The 23,124-nt window shown below is 37.3% G+C and overlaps 1 protein-coding gene across 4 annotated transcripts in view; it reads left to right on the plus strand.

The window, feature by feature from the left end:
• Positions 1 to 23,124, plus strand: part of DROSHA (drosha ribonuclease III) — a 64,270-nt gene that overhangs the window by 6,141 nt on the left and 35,005 nt on the right. For 3 of the 4 annotated variants that reach the window (XM_085537806.1, XM_085537805.1, XM_015854467.3), the window contains exons 6-14: positions 1,931 to 2,085; positions 4,579 to 4,659; positions 6,609 to 6,695; positions 6,801 to 6,887; positions 8,741 to 8,812; positions 10,760 to 10,841; positions 12,109 to 12,183; positions 15,985 to 16,154; positions 21,091 to 21,215. In XM_085537806.1, coding sequence (XP_085393932.1) covers positions 1,931 to 2,085; positions 4,579 to 4,659; positions 6,609 to 6,695; positions 6,801 to 6,887; positions 8,741 to 8,812; positions 10,760 to 10,841; positions 12,109 to 12,183; positions 15,985 to 16,154; positions 21,091 to 21,215 — 934 coding nt within the window. Of the gene's footprint in view, positions 1 to 1,930; positions 2,086 to 4,578; positions 4,660 to 6,608; positions 6,696 to 6,800; positions 6,888 to 8,740; positions 8,813 to 10,759; positions 10,842 to 12,108; positions 12,184 to 15,984; positions 16,155 to 17,237; positions 17,360 to 21,090; positions 21,216 to 23,124 lie in introns of those variants that run through there. The other variant, XR_014942798.1, reaches the window with a different exon arrangement.

Below are 23,124 nucleotides of genomic sequence, written 5' to 3' on the forward strand. Positions count from 1 at the left end.
AAGGGGGAATGGTTTTAAACTGAGACGGCAGGTTTAGGTTAGATATTAAGAGGAAGTTTTTCACACAGAGGGTGGTGACACAATGGAACAGGTTGCCCAAGGAGGTTGTGGATGCCCCATCCCTGGAGGCATTCAAGGCCAGGCTGGATGTGGCTCTGGGCAGCCTGGTCTGGTGGCTGGCGACCCTGCATGTAGCAGGGTGGTTGAAATTAGATGATCATTGTTGTCATTTTCAGCCCAGACCATTCTATGACTGTGAAAATAAGTTAAGAAATTCTTAGATATATTCCTAGATATCACATTGTCTTAGATATTCTGTTGGGCTTGCATTCTAAGTGATACTTTGTGTTTGGTTGTTGAGCTGCTTAGACACTCAAATCTGAGCTTAGTAACTCTCACAATCAAGTACCTAAAATTCTTGAGTTGAAATATGGGTGTGTATAATGATACAGTCAGTTATATGCTGGTAGTTTAAAATTATAAGATAAAGGTTAAAGGATTAAAGGGTTCTCTGTTCTTGGTGAGTTCAGGAGGTGGGGCACACCAAAACTGTGACCTAGTATGTCCACTGTGTGAACTTCGAACTGTTAAGGACACTGGTAGGGAGAATCCTTTGGGCTTCAGTCCTGAAGGATAAACGGGTCTGAGAAGGCTGGTTGCTTTTCAAGAAGGAAGTCTTAGTGGTGCAGGTGCAGGCTGTTGATTTGTGTCATGAGGCCAACTAGTGGGGAGGAAGACCATTGCGGGGGAGCAGGAAACCCTTATTTATTTAAATTGGAGCCAGAAAGATCAGTGAAAATGTGTGACAAAACATCCATGAGAGGGTTGTTTCTAAGTACCACAGGAGCTTAGGGATGTGTGAGGTCAGGCTCTTAAGCTTTTGGATTAAGTGCAATACTTTATACCATCACTTTGACAGCAATGCAAAGGAGATATTTTAACAAGTGTGAGGCCTGTGCTTTTTTCTTCAGCATTTTTCTCTCCTTTGATATATCAGAGGCATTGTTTCAGTAAATACAAAGAAAATGTAAAAAAAAAAAAAAAAAAGAAAAAAAAAAAAAAAAGAAAAGAAAAGAAAAGAAAAGCTCATAGAACAGGGCTTCTGTGAAAGTTAAGACTGAATTCAGTCAGGTTTCAGCAACAGGTTTATTCAGCTGTTTTGAGGCTGTCTTCTCATCTATGTTTTTTATGTGATAACTGATTTATTAGAGATACTTGATTTTAAAAATGAGTAATGGCATATATCCCATAATAACTATCCATATGTGCTGTTTTTAGACTTGTGACTGGTAGACCTTGTCCTGCTACAGACAAGGAAACATTTTGTAGGTAAAATGAAACTGAACATGAACAATAATAGTGATCTTTTTTTTTCTTTTTTTTTTTTCCATTTTTTTTTCCCCTTAAAAATCACGAGGTTCTATTTAGCTCATTCTTGTGAGTTTGTCTTATTTCTATTTTCTCTGTCTTGCTTTTCATTGAATCATAGAATGGTCTGGGTTGAAAAGGACTGTAATGATCATCTAACTTCACCCCCCTTGCTATGTGTAGGGTTGCCAACGACTAGACCAGGTTGCCTTTTTTTTTTTCTTTAGCTTTAGGGTTATATTTGTATTGGTTGTATCTCTATAGTCTTGTTTCATTAAGCATTTCAAGTAATTTAACTGAAATTCCTCACCAACAACTGATGAGTAGTGCCCCTGGACAGCAAACAGATGACACTGATGTAGGTCTTTTAGTATCCATAGCATGTGCTGTCACTTTTAATTAAGAATGCAGTTGCTGTCATTTTCATTAGAGTGAATGTCATGCACTATTTAAACTTTTTCAGTGTGCCACCATGAGCTATGACCTGTGAGAGAATGCACTGATACTGTGAGAATGTGTTAAAGTGTTTTTTAACTAACTTTATTTTCCTTGCTTGAATCAGAGAGCTCCAGTGACTCAGAATGTGACTCTGATGATGACAGCAGCTGCTCTAGCAGTTCGGATTCAGAAGTTTTTGATGTCATTGCGGAAATTAAGCGTAAAAAAGCACACCCTGATCGTCTCCATGAGGAACTATGGTACAATGATCCGGGACAGGTATGGTGAGAGGAGAAGGTTTTGTTTCTGAAAGTGTGTCTCCCCTGTGGTTGTAAAGTTCTTCATTGTTTTCAGCTATGCTGAGACATCTATGCTTCCCCCTCTCTTTCCCTTTTGTCTCATCTTCTTCATAACACTTAACTTTTGATTCCAAGTGTGTGGTTCCAGATCATGACTCCTGTAAAGTATTTGTCTGAAATCATGTCTGACAGCAGTAATAAAACCTGCTAATTCTGTCCTATTATCCCTGAGGTAAAGGTGCACGAATGAGTTCTGGGATCAAGAGAAGGCAGCGTGTTTATCTCCTTTACAAATTATTCACCTAAAAGCTCTCAGCTCATAATGATAAATAATGTTTTAAATATGCTGTTAATGCTCCTAATTTCTTGTCTAATGGTTCTTTTGTAATTGCGTGGAGATTATAGTTCTCATTAAATGTAATTGCTGAGCTCCCAAAATGTTGTTTTGAACGTATACATTGCACAGAAGACTAGTTTTTGTTAGCAAATACGCCATCTTCATCTTTCTTTGTTAAATATTTTATGGTCTATTCTAACTCCTTGTCAAATGGCAACCCAGTAAATTTGTTTTTCTGGCACTTTGTATGATTCGTGAGTCCAGAATGCAGCAAATCATAATGCTGAGAGATACTGCAAAGCTTATTGCTGCTGTGGTAATTCAGAGGTCTGTTGAATATTCTATTACCAACTCATATTTATACTTCTAGTGTAAAAAAATAATAAGAATAATAATTGGACTGAGCTAGCTGCTTTTATTTATATGGAAAACAAAATTAGCGAACTGTTTAGGCATTTAAGTGGAAAAAAATGTGTGTTGCTCTTGGGCATGTTTCAAAGTAATGTTCTAGCCCATAGTACGAAGTAGGATAACTTGCATGAATACTTCTAGGAATGTGAGGTTTATGAGTTTCCTGCTGAAAATCTTTCCGAAACTTTCTTGACATTTGCTCCTGTGTACCTGACTTGCTTCTCAAGCCCTGTGCTTTATGGGTACCTCACATGTCCATCAGTCTCTTTCTGTGTATTTAATGCAACGGAGCCAATATTTGTGCTGAACAGTTCTAAGGACTAAGGATGAGTTTTTTCAGAAGTTATGGTAATTTTCATAGCTTCATTAGGCCCTTGTTTCTCAAGGAGTACTGAGCAAATCTTTATTGACTGCATTATTTAACTTGCCTTCTCTATGACTATATAAGCCAATGTGGAAGTACGTTTTCACGTGTAAACGTCAAATCAGTTTCATTAAACCTCTGCTTTCCTCAAGGGGTCTCAGTGTGGGACATAAAAAGTGAGCAAAACGCATCATGTCACTTTAATAACACTGAGTAAGTTCCCAGAGGAATAAAAGTGTGCCCTGCTTATGATGTTCCTTTGCACGCATCTACCACGCCAGTCTGTAGAAACCAGACTGAGATGAACCTTCAGGGAATTATCACTGCAACAAGAAATTGTGTCTTTTTCCCAATAGTCTAAAGACTACAGTAGCAGCAGTTTGGTGGTTCTTACTTCCTGGAGTGTCTTCATGTTGTGTCTGTTGTCTAATGACATTTAGTCCTGCCAGGGTTTGCATTTTCTGCCTTCTTATACTGGTATGAAAAGTTCTGCTGGCTCTTGTGTTGCATTCCTATATTAAGTCTAAAAAGTGTTTTTCACTTCTTGGATTCAAGCTTTCAAACCTTCTGTTAAAGCCTGAGATACAGATTTTAGCTCATTTCTTTGGTTTGATTCTGTGTTTTGTTGGATTTCAGCAACGGATGTGATGTTAGGAGCAATAATCTTTAGTGCACTGCAGCAATTGATAGTTCACATTGAGTGTCTGAAAGATGAAAAGACAGATGCTAGCTTTGTACTTTGTGCTGTGGCTCTCTTTAATTATAGGTACTTCATGCACCCACATGGTATTCTGAACTGGGTGTTTTTTCTCATTGCCTCTTCTTTACTGATCTGTTGACAGGATGCATTTGAGTTTTCCCCATTCCTTTAAAGTACTAAGTAAATTTTTCAAATGGTCTACTTTATGTACCTTGTTTGACAGCCTTGCTGCGTTGTAGGTGGGTTAATCAGTGCCAGGCTTTCAGTGAGTGAACTGAGTGGGCCTGTTTGATGAACAAAGAGATTCAACATGTATTTATGTGTGCACATTTAAGGCCTGGTTTTGGCTTTAGGCAGACGTGCTGTTTCAGTGTGTATGATACGGGAAAATGCATATGACAGCAGAATGGTACAGTTCTGCTGACACTGTTTTCCCACTTTGTGCTTCTGAAACAGTCGTGGAGTTATAATGCTATTGTGTGTTTTTCTTATGCTAGTCTATACTGTTTCCATTTTTACTGGCTTAAGAGCATCCACTTAATCTAAGCATGACAGGCTTTTAGAAGCATCAGCACTCTTGGCATTAAAACCAACATACTTTTCCAGACACAATCACCCAAAGTTTTTCAATAAAAACAGAATCCTATTTTGTTTTTGACAGATGAATGATGGACCGCTATGCAAGTGCAGCGCTAAAGCCCGACGAACAGGGATAAGACATGGCATTTATCCTGGAGAAGAGGTAAGTAGTCCTAAGGATTGCAGTTTTGAATACAGACTTACTGTAGCAAACTTGTACTTGGGCTCATACGTTTTGCTTGTTTGTTGTTTGTTTTTGTTTTTTTTCCCCATGGCTTACAGGCTTAGTAACAGCTTCTTTGCAACACTAAATCACTTTGTGTAGCCTCACATTTAAAATGGAATACTGGTAATTAAATCTACCTGAGAACTATGGAAAACTTTTGTGCGTATGTGCTTGGTTGTATGTTTTTAAAGCTTCTGTAGCACAGTTATGGTAATAAAAGGAGTGTGTAGGAAAGATCTCCTGTTGTCAAGTGGATGAGTGTGTTATAAGAACCCTCTTTTACTTTTAAAAACAAATGAATTCATAGATCTGTTTCTGGGGAAGCAGCAGGCTTTTCAGGAGATGGTGTTGCTTTGGCGATGACTACATTTGGCTACAAAATGTCAAACAGTTTAAGTTTTTAATTAGTACTCAATTAGAAAAAAAATGAGCCCATCAGCTTCCTAAAACATTTGGAGTGGTAGTGCCCTTCATTTGGAAAATGTTGTCAAAATACTGTTTGATAGCTTTCCATAGAGATATTCTTTTGCTTTGTGGTTAGTGTATCTAGAAATAGACCGCCTCAAGGTTTTTATTGAAAGAAAACAACTTGGTTGTAAACATTTAAGTAACGTAGCGTGTAGTTTTACACCTTATCTTTGTAAATTTCCTTTAAGAATTTAGTTTTTCAGTATGCCTTCTGAAACGTTTAGTGAAACATTCTTTTATTTCTTTGCAGTTGAGGGTTTGTGAATGTTTCTGTTGCAAGGGATAAATTATTCCATTTCAGAAAAATGGCTTTGGTCTGAAGCTCTCCATAAATCACTCGAGGATCAATTCCTCCCCACATTGTCTCTAGAATTTTTCTTGCAGGCAAGGAGGAAGAAAACTTTAGCAGGAGAAAACTAATAAATAAAACTTGCTGCGTGAAGGAGTGAGACCAACTAGGAATGTGAGGCTTCAGAAAATCTAGTATATATTAATTTTTGTCCTATCCTTCAGGTACTCCTCGCTAGCTTTTAAACTATGTGGTTTGTAACTGTCTTGTCACAGTGGTGTGGTGCATAACCTGCTGCTGAGCAGAGCATCCACTCTTTTGTGGGTGGGTTCTACAAATGGCACAGAATTGCGCAGTGGTGTAGCAGGCCAACTTTATAGTACTGTCTTGTGTAGCACCCCACTTGTCGTAGGTGTTTTCCCTGCTGATAGTCATATCTTCTCAGATTGATAGGAGCCCATTAGACCTGAGAAATTGTTTTTTGCCAGACTGCTGAGGGTTTTTTAGATCTTTAGATCTTAACTGGACTGCTTCAGAAGAAGCTGGATCCCAAGTCTCCAGCATCTGGTGCTGGAGAAAGCAAATTCCCTCACTGAAGGGAAGGGCTGCCTCCTAGTGAACCATTCTCACAGGCAGGTTTTATGACCTGACAGAGCAAAATTACATGTGTCAGGGATAGACCCTTTTCAGGGCCCAGGTTTACCCCCAGCAGATGAGTGAATACTTGTCTCTTGATAATCTGCTCAGGTCTTCTCATTCATGACCTAAGTTTTTTTTCTGTAAAGTTTTAAAATCAGCTTCTTGAAACAACTTAATATAAAAGAGGAAATCAGACTGGTATATAAATGGCTAACTACTATTTGTAGAAACATGAAGAATCAAATGGCAAATGAAAAAATTGCAGCAGTGTTTTCACTTCTTTGGTTTGAACAGCCTTAGAACTATTTCTAGCAGTGACAATATATATCTATATAGCCAGTTTCTTTCCCTGGAATCCTTAATTATGACAACCTGCTTTATTTAATTTTTCCTAGTGTATACTTCATGGCAATTAGAAATGCTTTATTCTCTCTTTTAATCTAAATTTGCCTTGACTTTGCACATAATTCTACTTATCTCTTTCTTTAAGCCTATTAAACCATGTCGCCCCATGACCAACAATGCTGGAAGACTGTACCACTATCGAATTACAGTGTCACCTCCCACAAACTTCTTAGTAAGTACTTTAAAAATAATTCTAACCAGAACTCTATTTTTGTTTTCAGAGTGAAAGTAGTACTGCTTCTTGTTCACTCCTTGCTGTTTTTGCTTACCTTTCTAGACAGATAGACCTACTGTTATTGAGTATGATGACCATGAATATATCTTTGAAGGATTCTCTATGTTTTCGCATGCCCCACTAACAAATGTAAGTATGAATAGTAAGGGTCTGCTGTTGACAAAAACCCTGCAAATCAGTGATACTCAGCTAGTGGGGTAGCACTGAGAAGCACTCCTGCCCTGCAGCATTAACTCGGCCTTGGGGTTCAAAATTTCAGATTTAGCCCAAGGCTAAATGAGCAAAAAGGAACAGTTATGTTGTTTTCTCCAATTAAAAGGATTAAGAGGTCGCTTCATCTTTATCGTACAATGTCTGCAATGTGACTAGAAGGCAGAGCATTACCAAAAAAACAACCAAAAAAAATAAAACAAGGAAAACTCTTTTTGTATGACATGGCAATGCAGACATTAAACTGATTCTTACTGTGAAGTACACGGGTTGAGGCCAGAATCAGATAGTAATTTCTCATTCCCACTGTGGGAAATGATCAGCAGCAAATGATTAACTTTCTACAAGCTGGAATACAGCATGACACAGTAGCTTGTCCCTGTTTCAAACAAGATTAAAACCTTTTGGAGGGAGATTACCTGGCTATACTGAGAAAACTTTGATCCACATAACCTTCAATATAGCTGCCATAGTAATTTTATATTGCCAGACAAATGTTCTTTTATGGTTGTTTTTTTTTCCTACACAAAACTGTAGTTAATGGAGATCTTGTCTGTAGTCATTTCTCTGAAGTATTTGTTTTCTACTTCGTAGCAAGAAAAAAACTTAGGCTATTGAGTCTCTGAGTGAGAACATCCTATGCTGGTTGAACTTGTGCATTAGGAAGAAAACAGTCCTTGTATACTTTTTTAAGAGCATCACTGATTTGGATGGGACAGGTTTCCCTCTCATGTTCTAGATGAAACATCATACTTGAAAAGTTTTTTTCTTTTACTCTTTTTGCAGCATTTAGTAATTTAGTAGTTGAAAGCTTTGTATCAAATCAAATACAATTTTCTATGTTTGGATGTTTGGTGTAAATTCTTCTGCCATCAGCAGGTGTACGTAGACAGAACAGTTAAGTGTTGGACAATGCGCTGCAAGAAGATGCAAGCAGAATGCTTTGTCTCCAGGTCCTTTGATTTCAGTGCAACTGTAGCACCGTTTGAGTCTTTGTATGTATGTCAATGCAAAACATTGATCTTCATCACTTTCACCCATAATTGAGGTCACGGGTGAAATACATTCGTAAGGGTGATGGATGGTAGGATTATATATCTTCATAGTTGTTCAGAAATGTAGTTTTTGGCTTAAAAATATAAATCCAAGGAAATGCACAAATCAACAGCCACAAAACAACCTTTAGCAGTCTGTAAGCTTTGCCAGCATAGGCAAAGAAGTAAACTACATGTTTGTCTTACTAGTTAGGTGAGTACACTTGTAGAAATATTTATTTATTGAATGAAATTATGCACATATTTTGCATTTATCCTAAAAGTTCCTGGATTTTCATCACTTAAAGCAGTTTTTTTTTAGAATTGTAGGGCTAACAGAATTGGCAATGTACTAAAAACAGTGTACCTTCAGGTCAGTGTATCTATCTGACATGTTGTATCACCAAAAATAAGTTCACCTCCTAATATACAAGTGAGAGCAGGTGTTGGAATTTTTGACTGTACTTTGCTTTTTCTTCTAAACAGACCTTTATCTCCAGTAGATGGCAATATTTAATTTTACTTTACTATCCCTTCAGCCCTGTGTTATCAGATATGGAGGTTAGAATTAGTATTTCTCTTGCAAATGCTTGCTTTCCTGTCTTTGTGTGATCCCACTAAGCAGCTGTTTTAGTAAATTCCCTTTTCAGCAGACAGTAATACCTCCGCATACAAAACTGTATTAACTGTGTATTTGACACTGTATAGCTTTTTATGCTGAATCTCTTTTCCTTTCAGATTCCTCTATGTAAAGTAATCAGATTTAACATTGACTATACAATTCATTTCATTGAAGAGATGATGCCAGAGGTAAGAAGGATAATTAGTCAAAAAGTCAGAGTGGGTTAAGAGTTGTAGATATTGTTAATGGATTAAACTCTTCAAAATCCCTTCTTGTAGAGAAGATGGTAAGAGACAGGCTATGTTCTGAATGCATGTCTTAAAAGGAATTTTCTCTCAGAAGTACTAGCATAAATCCATCCAAGTAGGCTATCATATACTAAAATCAAATAGTAAGAAGTGCTTTTATTCATTTTAAGTTACGTAAGTTATGCCACATACTTCGTCTATGAACCAACTTAGGCATTATCTTTCCTTTACAAATGACTAAAATAACGTATGTGGAGGTGTTGGTTTTCCAGACCCACACGAGTCAATGCCAATCTGAAACTTAATCTTGAGCATGAAGCTCTAAGGATCACTTGTCAGTGCTTACTATAAACTGTTGCCAAAACAAATTTCCATTGAATGCAAACAAAGCACATTCAGTTCATAATCTGTTTTTTTTAATTGCAAATTAATCTCTGGTAAAGCCAGTTTGTGAATTAAATTGCATTCGAACAGCAGATGTAGGTACAGAAAATACCCGTGCATATTAACTCCAAGGATAGGATCAGTGTTTTAGTTTGATAGTTACATCTTTCTTTCTAGTTATCTTCTATTTTGTTGTTCAGCACCATCTATAATATATGCAAGATCTCTGAAATTCCTCAGGAAGATGAATGCAACCAGTGCAAGTTATTTCTAGTCATAGAATCACAGGGTTGGAAAGGACCTACCAGATCACAGAATCATAGGGGTTGGGAGGGAATCTCCAGAGATTGTTGAGTCTAACCCCCCTGCCAAAGAAGGTTCCCTACACCAGGTTGCACAGATAGGTGTACAGGCATGTCTTAAATATCTCCAGAAAAGGAGACTCCACAACCCTCCTAGGCAGCCTGTTCCAGTGCTCCATCACCCTCACCATAAAGAAGCACACCCACACCCACTGCCAGGCAGTGAGAGAGAGAGCAAACATCACTTCTAGGATGTATTTCCCTTTCTGACCATGAGGCCCTCTGGGACGTGTAGTTGTTCTTCTCTGTGCTCCACATGATGTTATGATGTGGAATACCAATAGCAAAAATTGCAAAACGATGACACTCAGCAGTCACCCCCGCCAGCTCTCTCAGCACCTGAGGGTGTCTGTCTGGTCCCATGGACCTGGGACAGTCCAGATGGAGGAGGAGCTCTCTAACTGTCTCCACTGGTGGTGTATTCTGCATTCCATCCTAGACTTCCAGATCAGGATATAAAGTACCCTGAGGCACTTGTTACTTCTTGTTGCTGAATCTGATATGTTTTCTTTTTTCTCATATTACTTACATTGTCCTGTCCTGATCTGATCTTGTTTGTTCAGGAAGACTTTGTAAAGCAGAAGTTCCTGCACTTCTGATTAAAAGTTCCTTGCTAAGGAGAAACTGCTTCCCTGCCTGATGATCAAGAGTTGTTTTTATTTTTGTTCTTTCCTCCCCCCCCCCCAACTCTGCCTCTTGCTGGCTCTTGGGGTCGTAATCCTCTATTTACATGGTAATGACTTGGTGCAATGGAAGAAGTGATCGTAATGCTATAGGTGATAACTTTTGTTATTATTATAAACATGTAGGAAAAATGGAATATTAAAAAGATCTTTCTCAGAAATGTTATTGTCTGCTGAGCTTACTCGAGAGAAAGTGTTGAGGTGCATGGTGAATTACCACATTCATGATTTCTGCCTATAGGGTGGATGTAGGCATTACATAAAGAATCCTCATTATGGTGCTTTTTTGATAGTACTTCTCTGATTAGACCACTGTGCTGCAGTAAATGTTTAAATATGCATCAATGCTGTTTCCAAAGCCCTATTTCTAGCAGTTTACAAATATGAAGATAGCGGTAGTAGCATTATCTGTATTACAGTATTCTGTTATGATAAACCTGTTTGTTTTCATTCCACAGAATTTTTGTGTGAAAGGTCTTGAGCTGTTCTCTTCTTACCTATTCAAAGATATTCTGGAGCTCTATGACTGGAATCTTAAAGGTAACTTTTATTTCCAGAGGGGAAAAAAAAAAAAAAAGAAAAACAACTTCAGAAAATAGACCCATGTTTTGCTGTTTTTATCATTTAAACATCAAAAAAAAAAACCAAAACAAACAAACAAACCTGGGAAATGGCCTCAAATAATAGTGAAGTGCTGTATTAAGTGAGAGGAACAAAGTTGCACTTTGTTCTTCAAGAGGGTTAAGTTTATTGAGTGTTGTTAGTGGGGATTATAGCAATTAAAATGCAAAAATCTTGCATTGTTTTCTTGCAGATAAACTAAATTTCTTCCTTAATCAAAAAACTGTTTTAATGGAGTGGTAACATTTTGTTTGTTATTAGGCAGTAGCATGTGCAGGATACAAGGTGTCAGGTAGAACATCCTCTGTTTTTACAAGCTAAAAAACAAATATTCATGCAGCATTTCTCAACAATCAGCTCACAAAGCAATGTCATACAGACAGCTTTAGAAGGGTAAGTTATAGCTGAGTGTTAACTTGTTGAGATGAAAATGTGCCTTCCCGTGAAGGCTATAACAGAGGAGAATTTCAGGAATGATTCTTCCCTTGGTCTAAAAGAAAAGAAAGAAAAATTCAAAGGAATTTTGATTCCGAATCTGTAGGTGTTTTCCTGTCTTCTCTTTATAGAAAGGTGCTGTACACTTGTAGTTAAACAGAGGAGCACACAAGTATCATACATTTTGTGTAGTCTTTTTTGGCTAAATGTCTTCACATTTTAATGTTATTTTTTACCTCTGGTTCTGATTACTGTGGTTTTTTTAATGGCTGTTTTTATTTTTGTACAAGGCTTTGGGTGATGAAACAGGAAAGGAAAAAAAAACACAAAATAACTTCTTTTGAAATTTCCTTATTACTTTTATTACAGTAACAGGAGGAAAAAAAAAAAAAAAAGACCAAACCACTAACTGGGAGGGACCAAATACTGGTGCTTTGCCTTTAAAACTGAAGTGGATAAACTTTATAAGACATACTTTTCTTTGCAGTATTAAATAGAATACTGTGCTTTCTAGATTCTTTAGTTTTTAAGCTACTGTAGTTTCTTTTGAAATTATCCACATTGAAGCATTTATTAGAAGCTGCTTTTCTGTTCCTCCATGCCTTTTGCTACTTTTCTGTCTGAAATTTGTGTTACGTGTAATCACTGGTCACTGACTTCATCTGGGACAGGATTTCCTTCTTTTTTCTTCTTTTGCAAATCTGTTACTGTTCATAAATTCTCTATGGTTTTTTTTCCCTTTATATTTAAGGTCCTTCACTTGAAAATGATTCTGTTTCCTGCCCCAGATTTCACTTCATGCCGCGATTTGTGAGATTTCTTCCAGGTAATGTAATAAGAGCTTAAATTCGTTGCATGTCAAATAGTTCAGTTGTGAAGAACTGATGTTTTCATCTCTAGTATTTCATGCTTATTGATGGCTTGTGTAGTTTACTCAGCACCAGAATTGTGATGGACAGGCCAGGTATCACGCTCAGCTTTTGTCTGTTGTGCGGTAACTGCAGGCAGTGTTGGGTCATTCTTTACTCTTCCTGTGATGGAGCTGTGGGATTTGAGCAGTGTTGTCTGCTCTCTCACATGAAACTGAATTTCATATTCTCTCTGCTATTCAGGATACATGCCATGTTATTACATTGAAATTATTGATGTGCAGTTTTGAAAATCAGCAAGATTGTCACCCCTGAGCACAGGCTGCTCTGTTCCTTTCTTCTTTTATCTTTAATGTAAGTTTAGCCCTTCCAAGAAACACTGAAAGAAAGGAAAACACCATTGCAGTACAATTCAACCGTAGCCTGCCAGCCAAGGACAAGCTTGAGTGCAGAGAGCTATGCTCAGTTTGAGTGAACAGCTTATAAAAGCATTTAACACATCCTAAGATAGTAGGACAGACTTTCAGTTGATATAAATGTCATATCTCCATTGAAAATGTGTCCTGCTGAGATCCTGCCTGGTGATTGTTCTGAAAGGGTTGCATGGAAAGGAAGATGTGCTCAGCTGCTGAACTGAAAGCACAGATTAGATGTGAAACAGTCTTCATCAAGAGGGCTGTGGCCTGAAGGTGTTCTCTGCTTTGGGCTTTGGAACTTAGTTGTTATATTAATTATAGCTGTAGCTAAATGAGGTTTGGCTTGCTACTGTGGAGAGTACTGAAGGCTAGATGACTGTATTTCTAATTGTTGTTCCTTCCTGAATACACAAAACTATTCAGTCAGAAGCAGAGCTGTGAGGCTTGCTAGCAAGCATTGATTAGGTTCTACTGAAGCAATTTACAAAATAAGCCATCAAGCCACATGTGGCTGATTAACTTGACCTCATCGCAAAATGAGAACAAGTTTGACCTGCCTGGACTGTGTAGCTTGAGGGTGTTTTCCAGTTACTTTGGAGTTTTTATATTCTGGCTTGTTTTGCTTTAGTTCAGAAGTCAGCTCTTCCTGTGTTGTTGGATTTATTGGCAGGGAGAGATTAGTCTGTCTAACATGTATTCCTTTGTGCTTCTTTTCTAAGGTTCCCAATTCTTTAACTATAAAAATGGCTGCTTCTTGTTATTTCTGCAAATATAATTTGCTTCTAGCATCTTTATGAAGATGTATTTCTAATTACATATACATTTTTTATTCTCCATTTCTGGAGAGTGGGAACCCGTGTCCTTCATATATTGTTGCAAAACATTATTTGTGTCTATTATTTTTTTTATTTGTGTCTAAAGATACGCTGTTGCAACATATCCATCAGCTGCTTCCTTGAAGATAGAAATCAATTGATTTCTCATTCTTCCAACTTTTCTTTCTTATTTTTCTACCATAGTCTGAAAATTCAAGGTTTAGGATGTCAGATTTTCATAGAATCATTGAGTAGCTTAGGTTGGAATGGACCTTAAAGATCATCTAGTTCCAAACCCCCTGCTGCTGCCCAGGAACCTATCCAATCTGCCCTCAAACACATCCACAGCATCTCTGAGCAATCTGTCCCAGTGTCTCATTGCCCACGTTTTCCATGTGAGATACTTAGAGACAAATCTTGGGGGTATGAGCGAATCATGTTGGGTTTGCTGAATGCCAGAGATGCATGGCATGCAGAATAGTTACTGTATTGTATTTCGTATTTCATCATAGATTTTTATGATGAAAATGTATTAAAGAATGAAATGCTGTAAAACTTTGCAAGTTTCCAGCTATGGCATGTTTTGACTTGAGAGGTTCAGTCTATGAACTGCTCTTTAGCACAGCTTCTTGTAACAACTTGTGTCCCTCCTGTACAGTCTTCATTACGTAAGGCTGTGCATTGTTTCAGAAATTGGATGTGTTCTACTTCTTGCAGAACAATCTAAACTAGTTGACAAAGCCAAAATTCTTGCAAATTGAGTTTCTCTTTAATTTAAAGGAAAAAATAATTTTTAAATTGTCTCAAGCTCTTCAGAAGTATTTTCTGTTTCCATTGAGCTTTGGGGTTAATTTCCCCCATTTTAGATTAATTCTTGGCGTTTCTTGAAATCCATCAGCTCTGTGTCATGCCCATTGCCCTGGGCAGCCTGTTTCATACCTATCACTCTCTAAAAAACCTTCTAACCCACCAGCCTGATGCAACCCCATTCTGTTCCCTCCATCCCTCTCTCTGTCACACAGACCTCAGTGCTGCCCCTGCACTCCCTGTGAGGAGCTGCAGCTGCCATGAGGCCTCCCTTGAGCTTTTCTGCTCTGCACTGAGCAAACCCAAGGGACCTCAGCTGCTCCTCACACACCTTGTCCTCCAGACCCTTCACCATCTCTGTAACTCTCCTCTGGACACTCTCTGATAGTTCCATGTTCTTATATTGTGACACCCAAACCTGCACTCAGCACTGGAGATGCATCCATAGAGCACAGTGGGACAGCCCCTCCCCTTGCCTGGTGACAGTGCTGGACCTGGTGTATCCCAGGGTACAGTTGGTCCTTTGGGCTGATGGGGTAAATTGCTGAATAGTTTTAGGAGACCAAGTTGCATTACTCCCTTTTATCTTTTCTGTTACAGAGTAGTGCTGCAATCCTATCTGGAACAGAAGTGTTTGTTTCCTCAGGTGTCTTGTGAAAGGCATCTTGGGCAGCACTGCTGTGAAACTGAGATTCTGCAACACTCTTTATATGTGCTGGGATCATGTTCCCTATGCTGTAGTATTATCCTCCAATACCACTTAAATGCTTTACTTTTTCTCTGTTATTGTGTGTGTTGTGACAGTGTGTGCACTCCAAGGCTCTCTTGGAAGGGAAATCAGCATTTTTACTTCTGTCAGGAATGAAACTTTAAGATGCCTCTATAACTGTAGATAAACTCTCCATTGTTGGCACAGATCTCTCTGACCTCTTCCTTCAGAATTAGACAGACATGTTACTACTGTACTTCTGCTCAGATGAGCAGACATACTGAATTTGAATAGTCGGTGTTTTCTGAGTGGTGTTTCGTCGTGAGTATCACTCATCTTTTGCAGTTTGTATGTTGACAGCTGTAACTGGCTCCCTGAAACTGATCAGATGTTTGATACACTGCCACAGTTCCCTGCAAGCAGCCTTTGCTGTGCATATTTCCAGAGGTCTCAGAAGTATTTAGCAGTTTTCACATGTGCTCAATTCATTTAGTGACAGAAGATAGCATGAGGCTCTTTAGTCTTCATTACTGCAGGTGCAGCATGTAAGCACCACAGATGAATTCAAAATGCAAGGATAACTTACTACATTCATCCAGAAGCATACTGTAAAATTTTGAGTGGTCCTTAAAAAAGCTGCTTGGATGCCTAAAGGCTTTTTAACTTTTGTTGTAAAAGGAATGGTAGAAATGTGAAAAGGAAGACATAACCGGACTGCATAACTGATTTGTTCTGCCTACTCATTTAGAAATTTTTCAGGCAAGTTAGAAACTTCAGCATTACAGTACAAATGAAACTGTTTTTCTTGCTACTGTTACCATTATTGCTTCCAGTTTACCAAAGAAGTGTGTTTTATGCATGTGCACTATTCATCAGTAAAACATTTGCTTCCTCATTTGTCAAGTTGTTTAAACATTTTGCATTTTATTTTGAATATTTTATGTGCTGTGTATTTTCCTTGTGCTTTAGGAGTGAATATCTGAAATGCATTTTATTTATTATGTTTTTAAGATGGAGGGAAGGAAGTACTGTCAATGCATCAGATTCTTCTCTACTTGTTACGATGCAATAAAGCTTTGGTGCCTGAAGAAGAGATTGCCAACATGCTTCAGTGGGAAGAGCTGGAATGGCAAAAATACGCAGAGGAATGCAAAGGAATGATCGTTACCAGCCCTGGCATGGTAGAACAAATAATTAAGATAAATTAATAACTCAATAGCATGTGCATATCTTGTTTCATAGAATCTGAAGGAGTCTAAATTGCAAAGGGCAAAGATGACCAGAGACAGCTGCAGATTGCTATGGGAACAGTGTTGCATTATTCCTACCCTGGAAAGAGTTTTACGTTTTGCTGCCCTACCCAAGAGCAGATTTCCAGAGGAGCGTAGTTTCAACCTGTGCATTGAAAGGAATGGCTATATTTTAAGTACAGGAAAATGTTATTTGCTCCTCTGCATTTGTATTTTTTTCCAGTGATCTTTACATATGTGATCTTATTCTATTTTCACTGACATACAACCATAGAATTACTAATAATTCGCTACCTTCTTTGATGTTTCTCTTTTGACACCCTACCTCTATTTAATGTGCTCTCTATAGGTTCTACCCTGAATGTAGAGAATGTTCTGCCTTTCTGTGAGGTTTTTTTTTCCCCACATCATTTCTTATGCCGCTGTGCTCGCACTGTAGAATTTTATGTACGTAAATGAGTACATGCATTAATATCCAGTGCCCAACTTGAAACAATACTGTTTCACAGTTTTTGGAATGGTTAGTATTTAAAGCATTAATTTATGGCTTCTTTCAGCTCCAGTGTATGTTGAGATTTAGCTGATTTTTCTGAATTTCACACTTAAGAACTGTGGGTCAGGAGGTTAAGAAGTGACTGCAAAAAGCTGCAAGATTCTGTCCATGTGGCTTGGCCAACGTCACAGAGACAATATCTCAGGAATAGCAGCATGTTCTGGACCTCAGTTTGGAGTTTCTTGCAGCTTTCCCTGTGGCAAGACTTTTCTTCCTCTGACTTCATTTTCCACCTTTAATTATTACACAACTTCTCAGCTTCTTCATAAAATAAATTTGTGGTGTAATCTTGCCTAAAGGGGAATTTAATTAAAGTACCTCTCCCCAAACTGAAGCTACGGCACCTTTCTAGATAGATATTTCAAACTCCTATTTTTAAATATGATAGTATTGCATTTAGTAAATTACGTAATTAATCATAACTTGTCAGATTAATTTCTTTTTCCCTTGATTTTATTCAGTGTTTTTGTTCTGACTAAAACTTCCTACACCAAAAGGAAAATAAGACCATGTGTGGGAACATGAAATGCAGAATACATGTGAACTCTCATGGAAAATTCTACATGAGGTGGTTAAAACTAAGGTAGAATCTTGTAATAGAAATTTTTAGCCTTAATTGCTTAACTTAATATTGCCAATGGTTATGTGATACAAATTATTCAGTAGTATGTAGTGTTCAGCATTTAAATAGTACGCACTAACATTATTTCAGCTAGCCGAAAATTTGGTGGTCTTTGTTTAACATGAGGGTATGCATATACACTCCTTTGTGGCATCCCTCAAAGGACTGCAAATGTCTTCGTGCAGAAGGCAACACGTTTTGAGTGGCAGTGTTAATTCTGAGGTTTCTGTGTGATTTTTACTGACAAACTTCGTGTTCTACAAAATGTTTTCAAAGATGTGTGGACCTCAAAATACGTAAGCATAAAGGAAATCTGCAACACTTAGAAAAGTTGTCATGTTATAATGCCGTCCTTAGTAGTTACTTGTATCTGAAGAAGAATGTGATGATATTTTTCTTAGTTTGTGGATTTTTTTTCATTGCCACATATTCGGTTGAGTATGAAAGTAAGTGAAAAATGGGCTTTAAAATATTTTCTGTGCATTTTACAAGGTGAGAAGACAAAACAGTTCTGTTAGAGAGACAATGTGAAACTTTTAGAAAATGACAGCTTTTCAATTCAATTTTATCCACTTGACACAACAAAGTAAAAACACTAAATTTTATTTTACTGCTTTCTTCCACAGTGTCACTTCAGAAATCATTTCTCTTTTGAACAGATCCAATTTTTCTATAAAATGTGAAGTGAATCTTACGCATGTTAGAGGGGAAAAAAAATTTGATAGGCATATGTCCCACTTAACCACTAACAATAGTTCAGCATTATTTATAAGTGTTTAATTTATTCATAGTGTTTCATTAGTTCAGTGAAATTTTTTAGAAGAGATTTAAAGGTTCAGATTTTAATCCTTTTTAATACTTCACTCTTTCTTTTCAAAACGCTACTGCTTTTTCTGCCAGTACAAATCCATATATTTGTTACGTGCTTTCGTGTTACATCTACATGTAGTCCCAACCTTGCCTTCTGCTATGAGCAGAGCCTTGACTGATGAGGTTTAGAATAGGAAGCAGAGATAATGGGCTTCTGTTCTGTTAAAATTTCTTGGGTTTAGGGGACATGTTGAAAACAGCATTTTGAATGTGATTATTAAGTGATCTCTGACAGCCCTTTTAAAAGAGGGGAGGGATAAACATCTGGACAAAAAGCATCTGATTTGCTTATGTCCTGTTTGCTGGTGCGTGGTTTATACTGTGTATTTTTTTGATGCTGCTTATTGCAGCTACAGTACCAGAGGTAAGCTGGTGTTCATCATACTCTGGGAGGCATGGGGTGCATGGTATGGTTATACCTCTTTTGAAGCAGCAGTTGTGATTGAGACATAAGTTCACCTGTCCTAGTTGTTAAGTCCACATTAACAGCTGTGTAATTGAGTCACACCTGTTGGAGTACATGCAGAGGAGGGATCACCAAAATGATCCAAGGGATAGAACATCTTTCCTACAAGGACAGGCTGAGAGAGCTGGGGCTCTTCAGCCTGGAGAAGAGAAGGCTTCAGAAAAGCTTGATAGTGGCCTTTTAGTATCTAAAGGGAGACTGTGAGGAAGAAGGGGGCAGACTCTATGGAAGGTTCTGTTGTGATAGAATAAGGGGAAATGGTTTCAAACCAAAAGAGGGAGATTTATATTGGATATAAGGAAAAAATTTTTTTACATTGAGAGTGGTGAGACACTGGAATAGGTTGCCCAGAGAGGTGGTAGGTGCCCCATGCCTGGAGGCGCCCAAGGTCAGGCTGGAGGGGGCTACCTGATGTAGCTGTAGGTTTCCCTGTTCATTGCAGGGGAGTTGGGCTGGATGGCTTTTAAGGGTCGCTTCCAACTCAAATGATTCTGTGATTCTGTGATGATTTAAAACAGCTTGATTTAAGTGATCCTGAGCCACGTTTTACACACAGAGCCTGCTACATTTGTACACTCTACAACAGATGTGTTGAAAGCTCTTCATGCTTACTTTTGAGGATCAGGTTACTTGTCTTTACATGTCTAAGATGTGAAATATTTGAATACAAAAGCATTGTATACTTAATATAATGTTTTTACATTAGTGTACGTAGTATAGTAATTATTAACGTGTTCTGTTAATCATATTTTATCTTCCTGATTCTCAGAGGTGTTGCTGTGATGCAAAACTATATTTAAAAAAAAAAAAAAAAAAGTAGAAAAAAGGAGGAAAAAAAAGGAAAAGTTTCACATTCTTAACATTTCGAGGGGAAAAGCAAGCAACTTTTGTGAAGATTAACACTCTTCCACCCACCCAAATCTTTTCAATTTGACTCTGGAAAAAAAAAGCTCACAAAACTAGATACACTTAAACTTCAAAAATTTAAGTTCTGGCTGAGAGAACTTCTTCATGCCTGTTAAAAATCCTCTCCATGTTTTTCATCAGGTTTTGCTGCCCTATTCCTTCTATTGGAAGTACTGTGGGGAAAACCTTTATTCCTCTTTGTTTAAAATTTGCTAGCATCAGCTAAGTAACTTTTTATTTTTTATTTATTTTTTGTCTGGGCAGCTATTTTCTGTCATCATATCCAAAGGGAAGCTGATAAGCATTCTTCCCTTGGTAAATGTTTCTCTATCTGCAAGTCCCAAGTTTTAGGTAATCATTTCTTCTGGAATAGATTGGAAGTTTTGCCACCTGAGGAGGTTTGCCTTTATTTCTAGAATTGGCTTTGCTTATCCATGCAGAAAATGATTCCTGTGAGCAGTTCTCCGAAGGTGGTTTGAAAGGTGAAAGCTTTGTTCTTGATGCACTTCTTATTGTTTTGTGAAGAGAATGGTGGGAGCTGTTTCTCTAATTCTGAAACTCTTTTTGAGAAGTTCGCAATGCTCAATTAGGAGTTTTGAGATGCAGGTAACTAGAAGTAATATCCTTTTTCTGAAATCTTAGACAAGCAGAAAATATTGGCCTCAAACAGCTGATTGTGAAGTAGGGAGTAAACAGGCACATAACGAAGCAGGTTGGAAGGTAATGGGGAGAAATATTTACTTGGAGACAAACTGCAACTTCGAGTTTTTTAAATGCTAGATAAGTTATCGAGAGCTCTGTAAGCAGTATGTCTTCTATGATGACATGTAATTACTCTTTCTGCATTTTTAAAGGTGAAATGAGAATGACTTCCTTTTCAACTACAGAAAAATGTATGTTTTGAAGCATAAGAAGGATGGCGGTCTTCTCATTATAACTATATTTCTCATTGCATGCATTAACCTAGGATTCCACTTTTAAATTTTTTTTACGCTGTTCAGTCTGTGTGATTGAATGGATCTAATAATGAATTTGCTTACATTGGGAAATCAGGAAGAGAACTAAAATTAGAGAGGTAACCTAACCTTAGCAAAGTGCTCAGTGTTGGAGCCCGGATGACAGAATTCTAGTCCTGATTTTATCTCCTAAGTGATGCTCAACCAAAGAAAGCTGCGTTGGGTTCTCAGAAATAATCAAACCATGTATTTCTTAACTTTTAAAATGAGAATAGACTTCTCTTGTTTCTCTGAAAGAGCCAAGTCAATTAACTTTATTTCAATCGTTGCCATTGCCAGATATCGATTATTATATAAAGGATTATTTTTATATGTATTTTAATAAGCTTAAATATTGCTACTTCATAGTTCCTGGACAATGTGGGATAAAGAAAAAAAAAAAAAAAAATTCCAAATAACTGTTGTCAATTAGGTATATTTTGTTTTTCTCCTAGAAACCCAGCTCAGTTCGTATCGATCAACTGGACCGTGAACAATTCAATCCTGATGTAATTACTTTCCCCATTATTGTCCACTTTGGGATACGACCTGCTCAACTCAGCTATGCTGGAGATCCTCAGTAAGATGCTTTCCCTTCTATCTTCTGCTCAGAAACTCTATGTCATTTGTGACTTAAATATACTTATTAATCCGATGTAAAGCATAATGCTTATGGCATTGGACAGTAGCTTTTGTAAATTTGAGAATAAAAAGCAACTTTTTCTGTTTTAGTTCAGGATCTTCTGATGCATATGCAATAGATAATTTCTTATCTAGACAGTAACTCTTTTAGGTGAGCCCAAAGGTTGCTTTAGCTCTGTTTTATTTCCTTGAATGGCCAGTTGTCTTTTTATTTATTTATTTTTTTTTTAGAGAGGAGATTGTAACAGGACAAGGGGAAAACCAAACCATTCTTCCTCATGTAGTGTAGAATATGGACTTCCGAGCTAGAGAATTCATTTAGATCATTTTATTTAACAGTCCTGAGTGAATCTACCTTCACTAAATTTCTCAAATCACTGCTTGATCATTCTTAGTCTGCTGACAGGGAAAAGATTTCAGGTAATAACTGTGCTGTTGTGCATCATATTAAAAATGACTGATTTCTTTTGTTTCAGGGCTGCTACTTGACTTAATTAGATGCTCTTCAGCTTTTAGATTTAGTAATGTGTAATGTACCCGTTTCATTTTTTGCTTTCTTCATGGCAGTTTAGTTTCTCTGCACCCTGTCATTTCCTTCTTCATTGTCTCTTTTCATGACTTGTAGAGTTGACTCTACTACTTTTCTCATAGCTTTAAAGCTTTTGCATCCATGGTAATTTTTGCCTGTAATTTTTTCTGTCTATAAAGATATATGAACATAGTGAAGGAATGGAGAGGAAACCAGAAGTTCAGACGGAGCAGATAATTGTCTTTCTATAGATTTGTGTAATGGTGTAGAAGTGTTCTCTGGGCTTTGCTCACAATTTTTTTTTAAAAAATAATTTGGCAATTTCAAGGAACTCATCCAATAATTCACAGTTTTTTTTCTGAATTGTGAAAGCAAATACAGTCTGCCTCTTCTGCAAATATAGTTAAGACTGTCATTTTCCTCTTGATTTTCTTCTAGAGTTACCTAATGACATTGTATTTCACTTGCACTTCTGAGGCCTGGTTGCTCCCATGTGAATATATGACATGCGTTATTCTGCAACTCAGATAATTTAAATTTAATATCCTGAATACTTTTAATCACCAGCAAATCTTTACTTAAGTGTTTTTCCATCTATATGAAGAAAACGATACCACCTTACTCTGAAAGGATTCTAACTTAGTGATATAATAGATTTTGCTAAATTCTGCACATTGTTGACATCTTTGAATTAGCTTTGATATGTTGATAATGAGTAAAAAATGATATGTGAACTTAAACTTGCGTGTTAACACCAGATAAGTCACAGGAGTGGGAAGAGTGAGTGCTTAGCTAAACAATATTTTCTTTTTAACTATGGGTATGATTTCTAATTTCTTATTTATTTTTTTAACCTATAAGAAAATTAGATGAGAATGTGCAAACCATCTCTGTTTTGATGCTGAATTTCCTAGTGGAAAATACTAGAATACAACATAAATTCTTTTCTGAAGTCTTGTATTTTAACTTTCTGAATAGGAAAGGCCATGGAAATTTTAGGCTTTTTTTTTTCCCCTCACGAGAGCTGTCTGGGGAATCTGGATGTGCTTCCTTAATCAAAGTAACAAAGCTGTGTCATGATAAATCTCAGCCTTAACTCTGGTGTATGTGTATAATGCTCAGAAAAGAATTTCCTGTAGTATGTTTTTTATGACATTGTAATACAGAATTTTTGTTACTTTTTCATACTGTCATCTGTTCATTATTTCTCAAACGTAACTGCAATAAGACAGTTGGTTCTGCCCCTATTAGTAGTAAAACCTATGTTGTACATCAAAATGTCAAGCTCTCATTTTGAGGCAGAAATATCCTCATCTAG

Source organism: Coturnix japonica, chromosome 2 (assembly GCF_054131305.1).
Source record: "Coturnix japonica strain WE chromosome 2, WE-NBRP24, whole genome shotgun sequence".
NCBI lineage: Eukaryota > Metazoa > Chordata > Aves > Galliformes > Phasianidae > Coturnix > Coturnix japonica.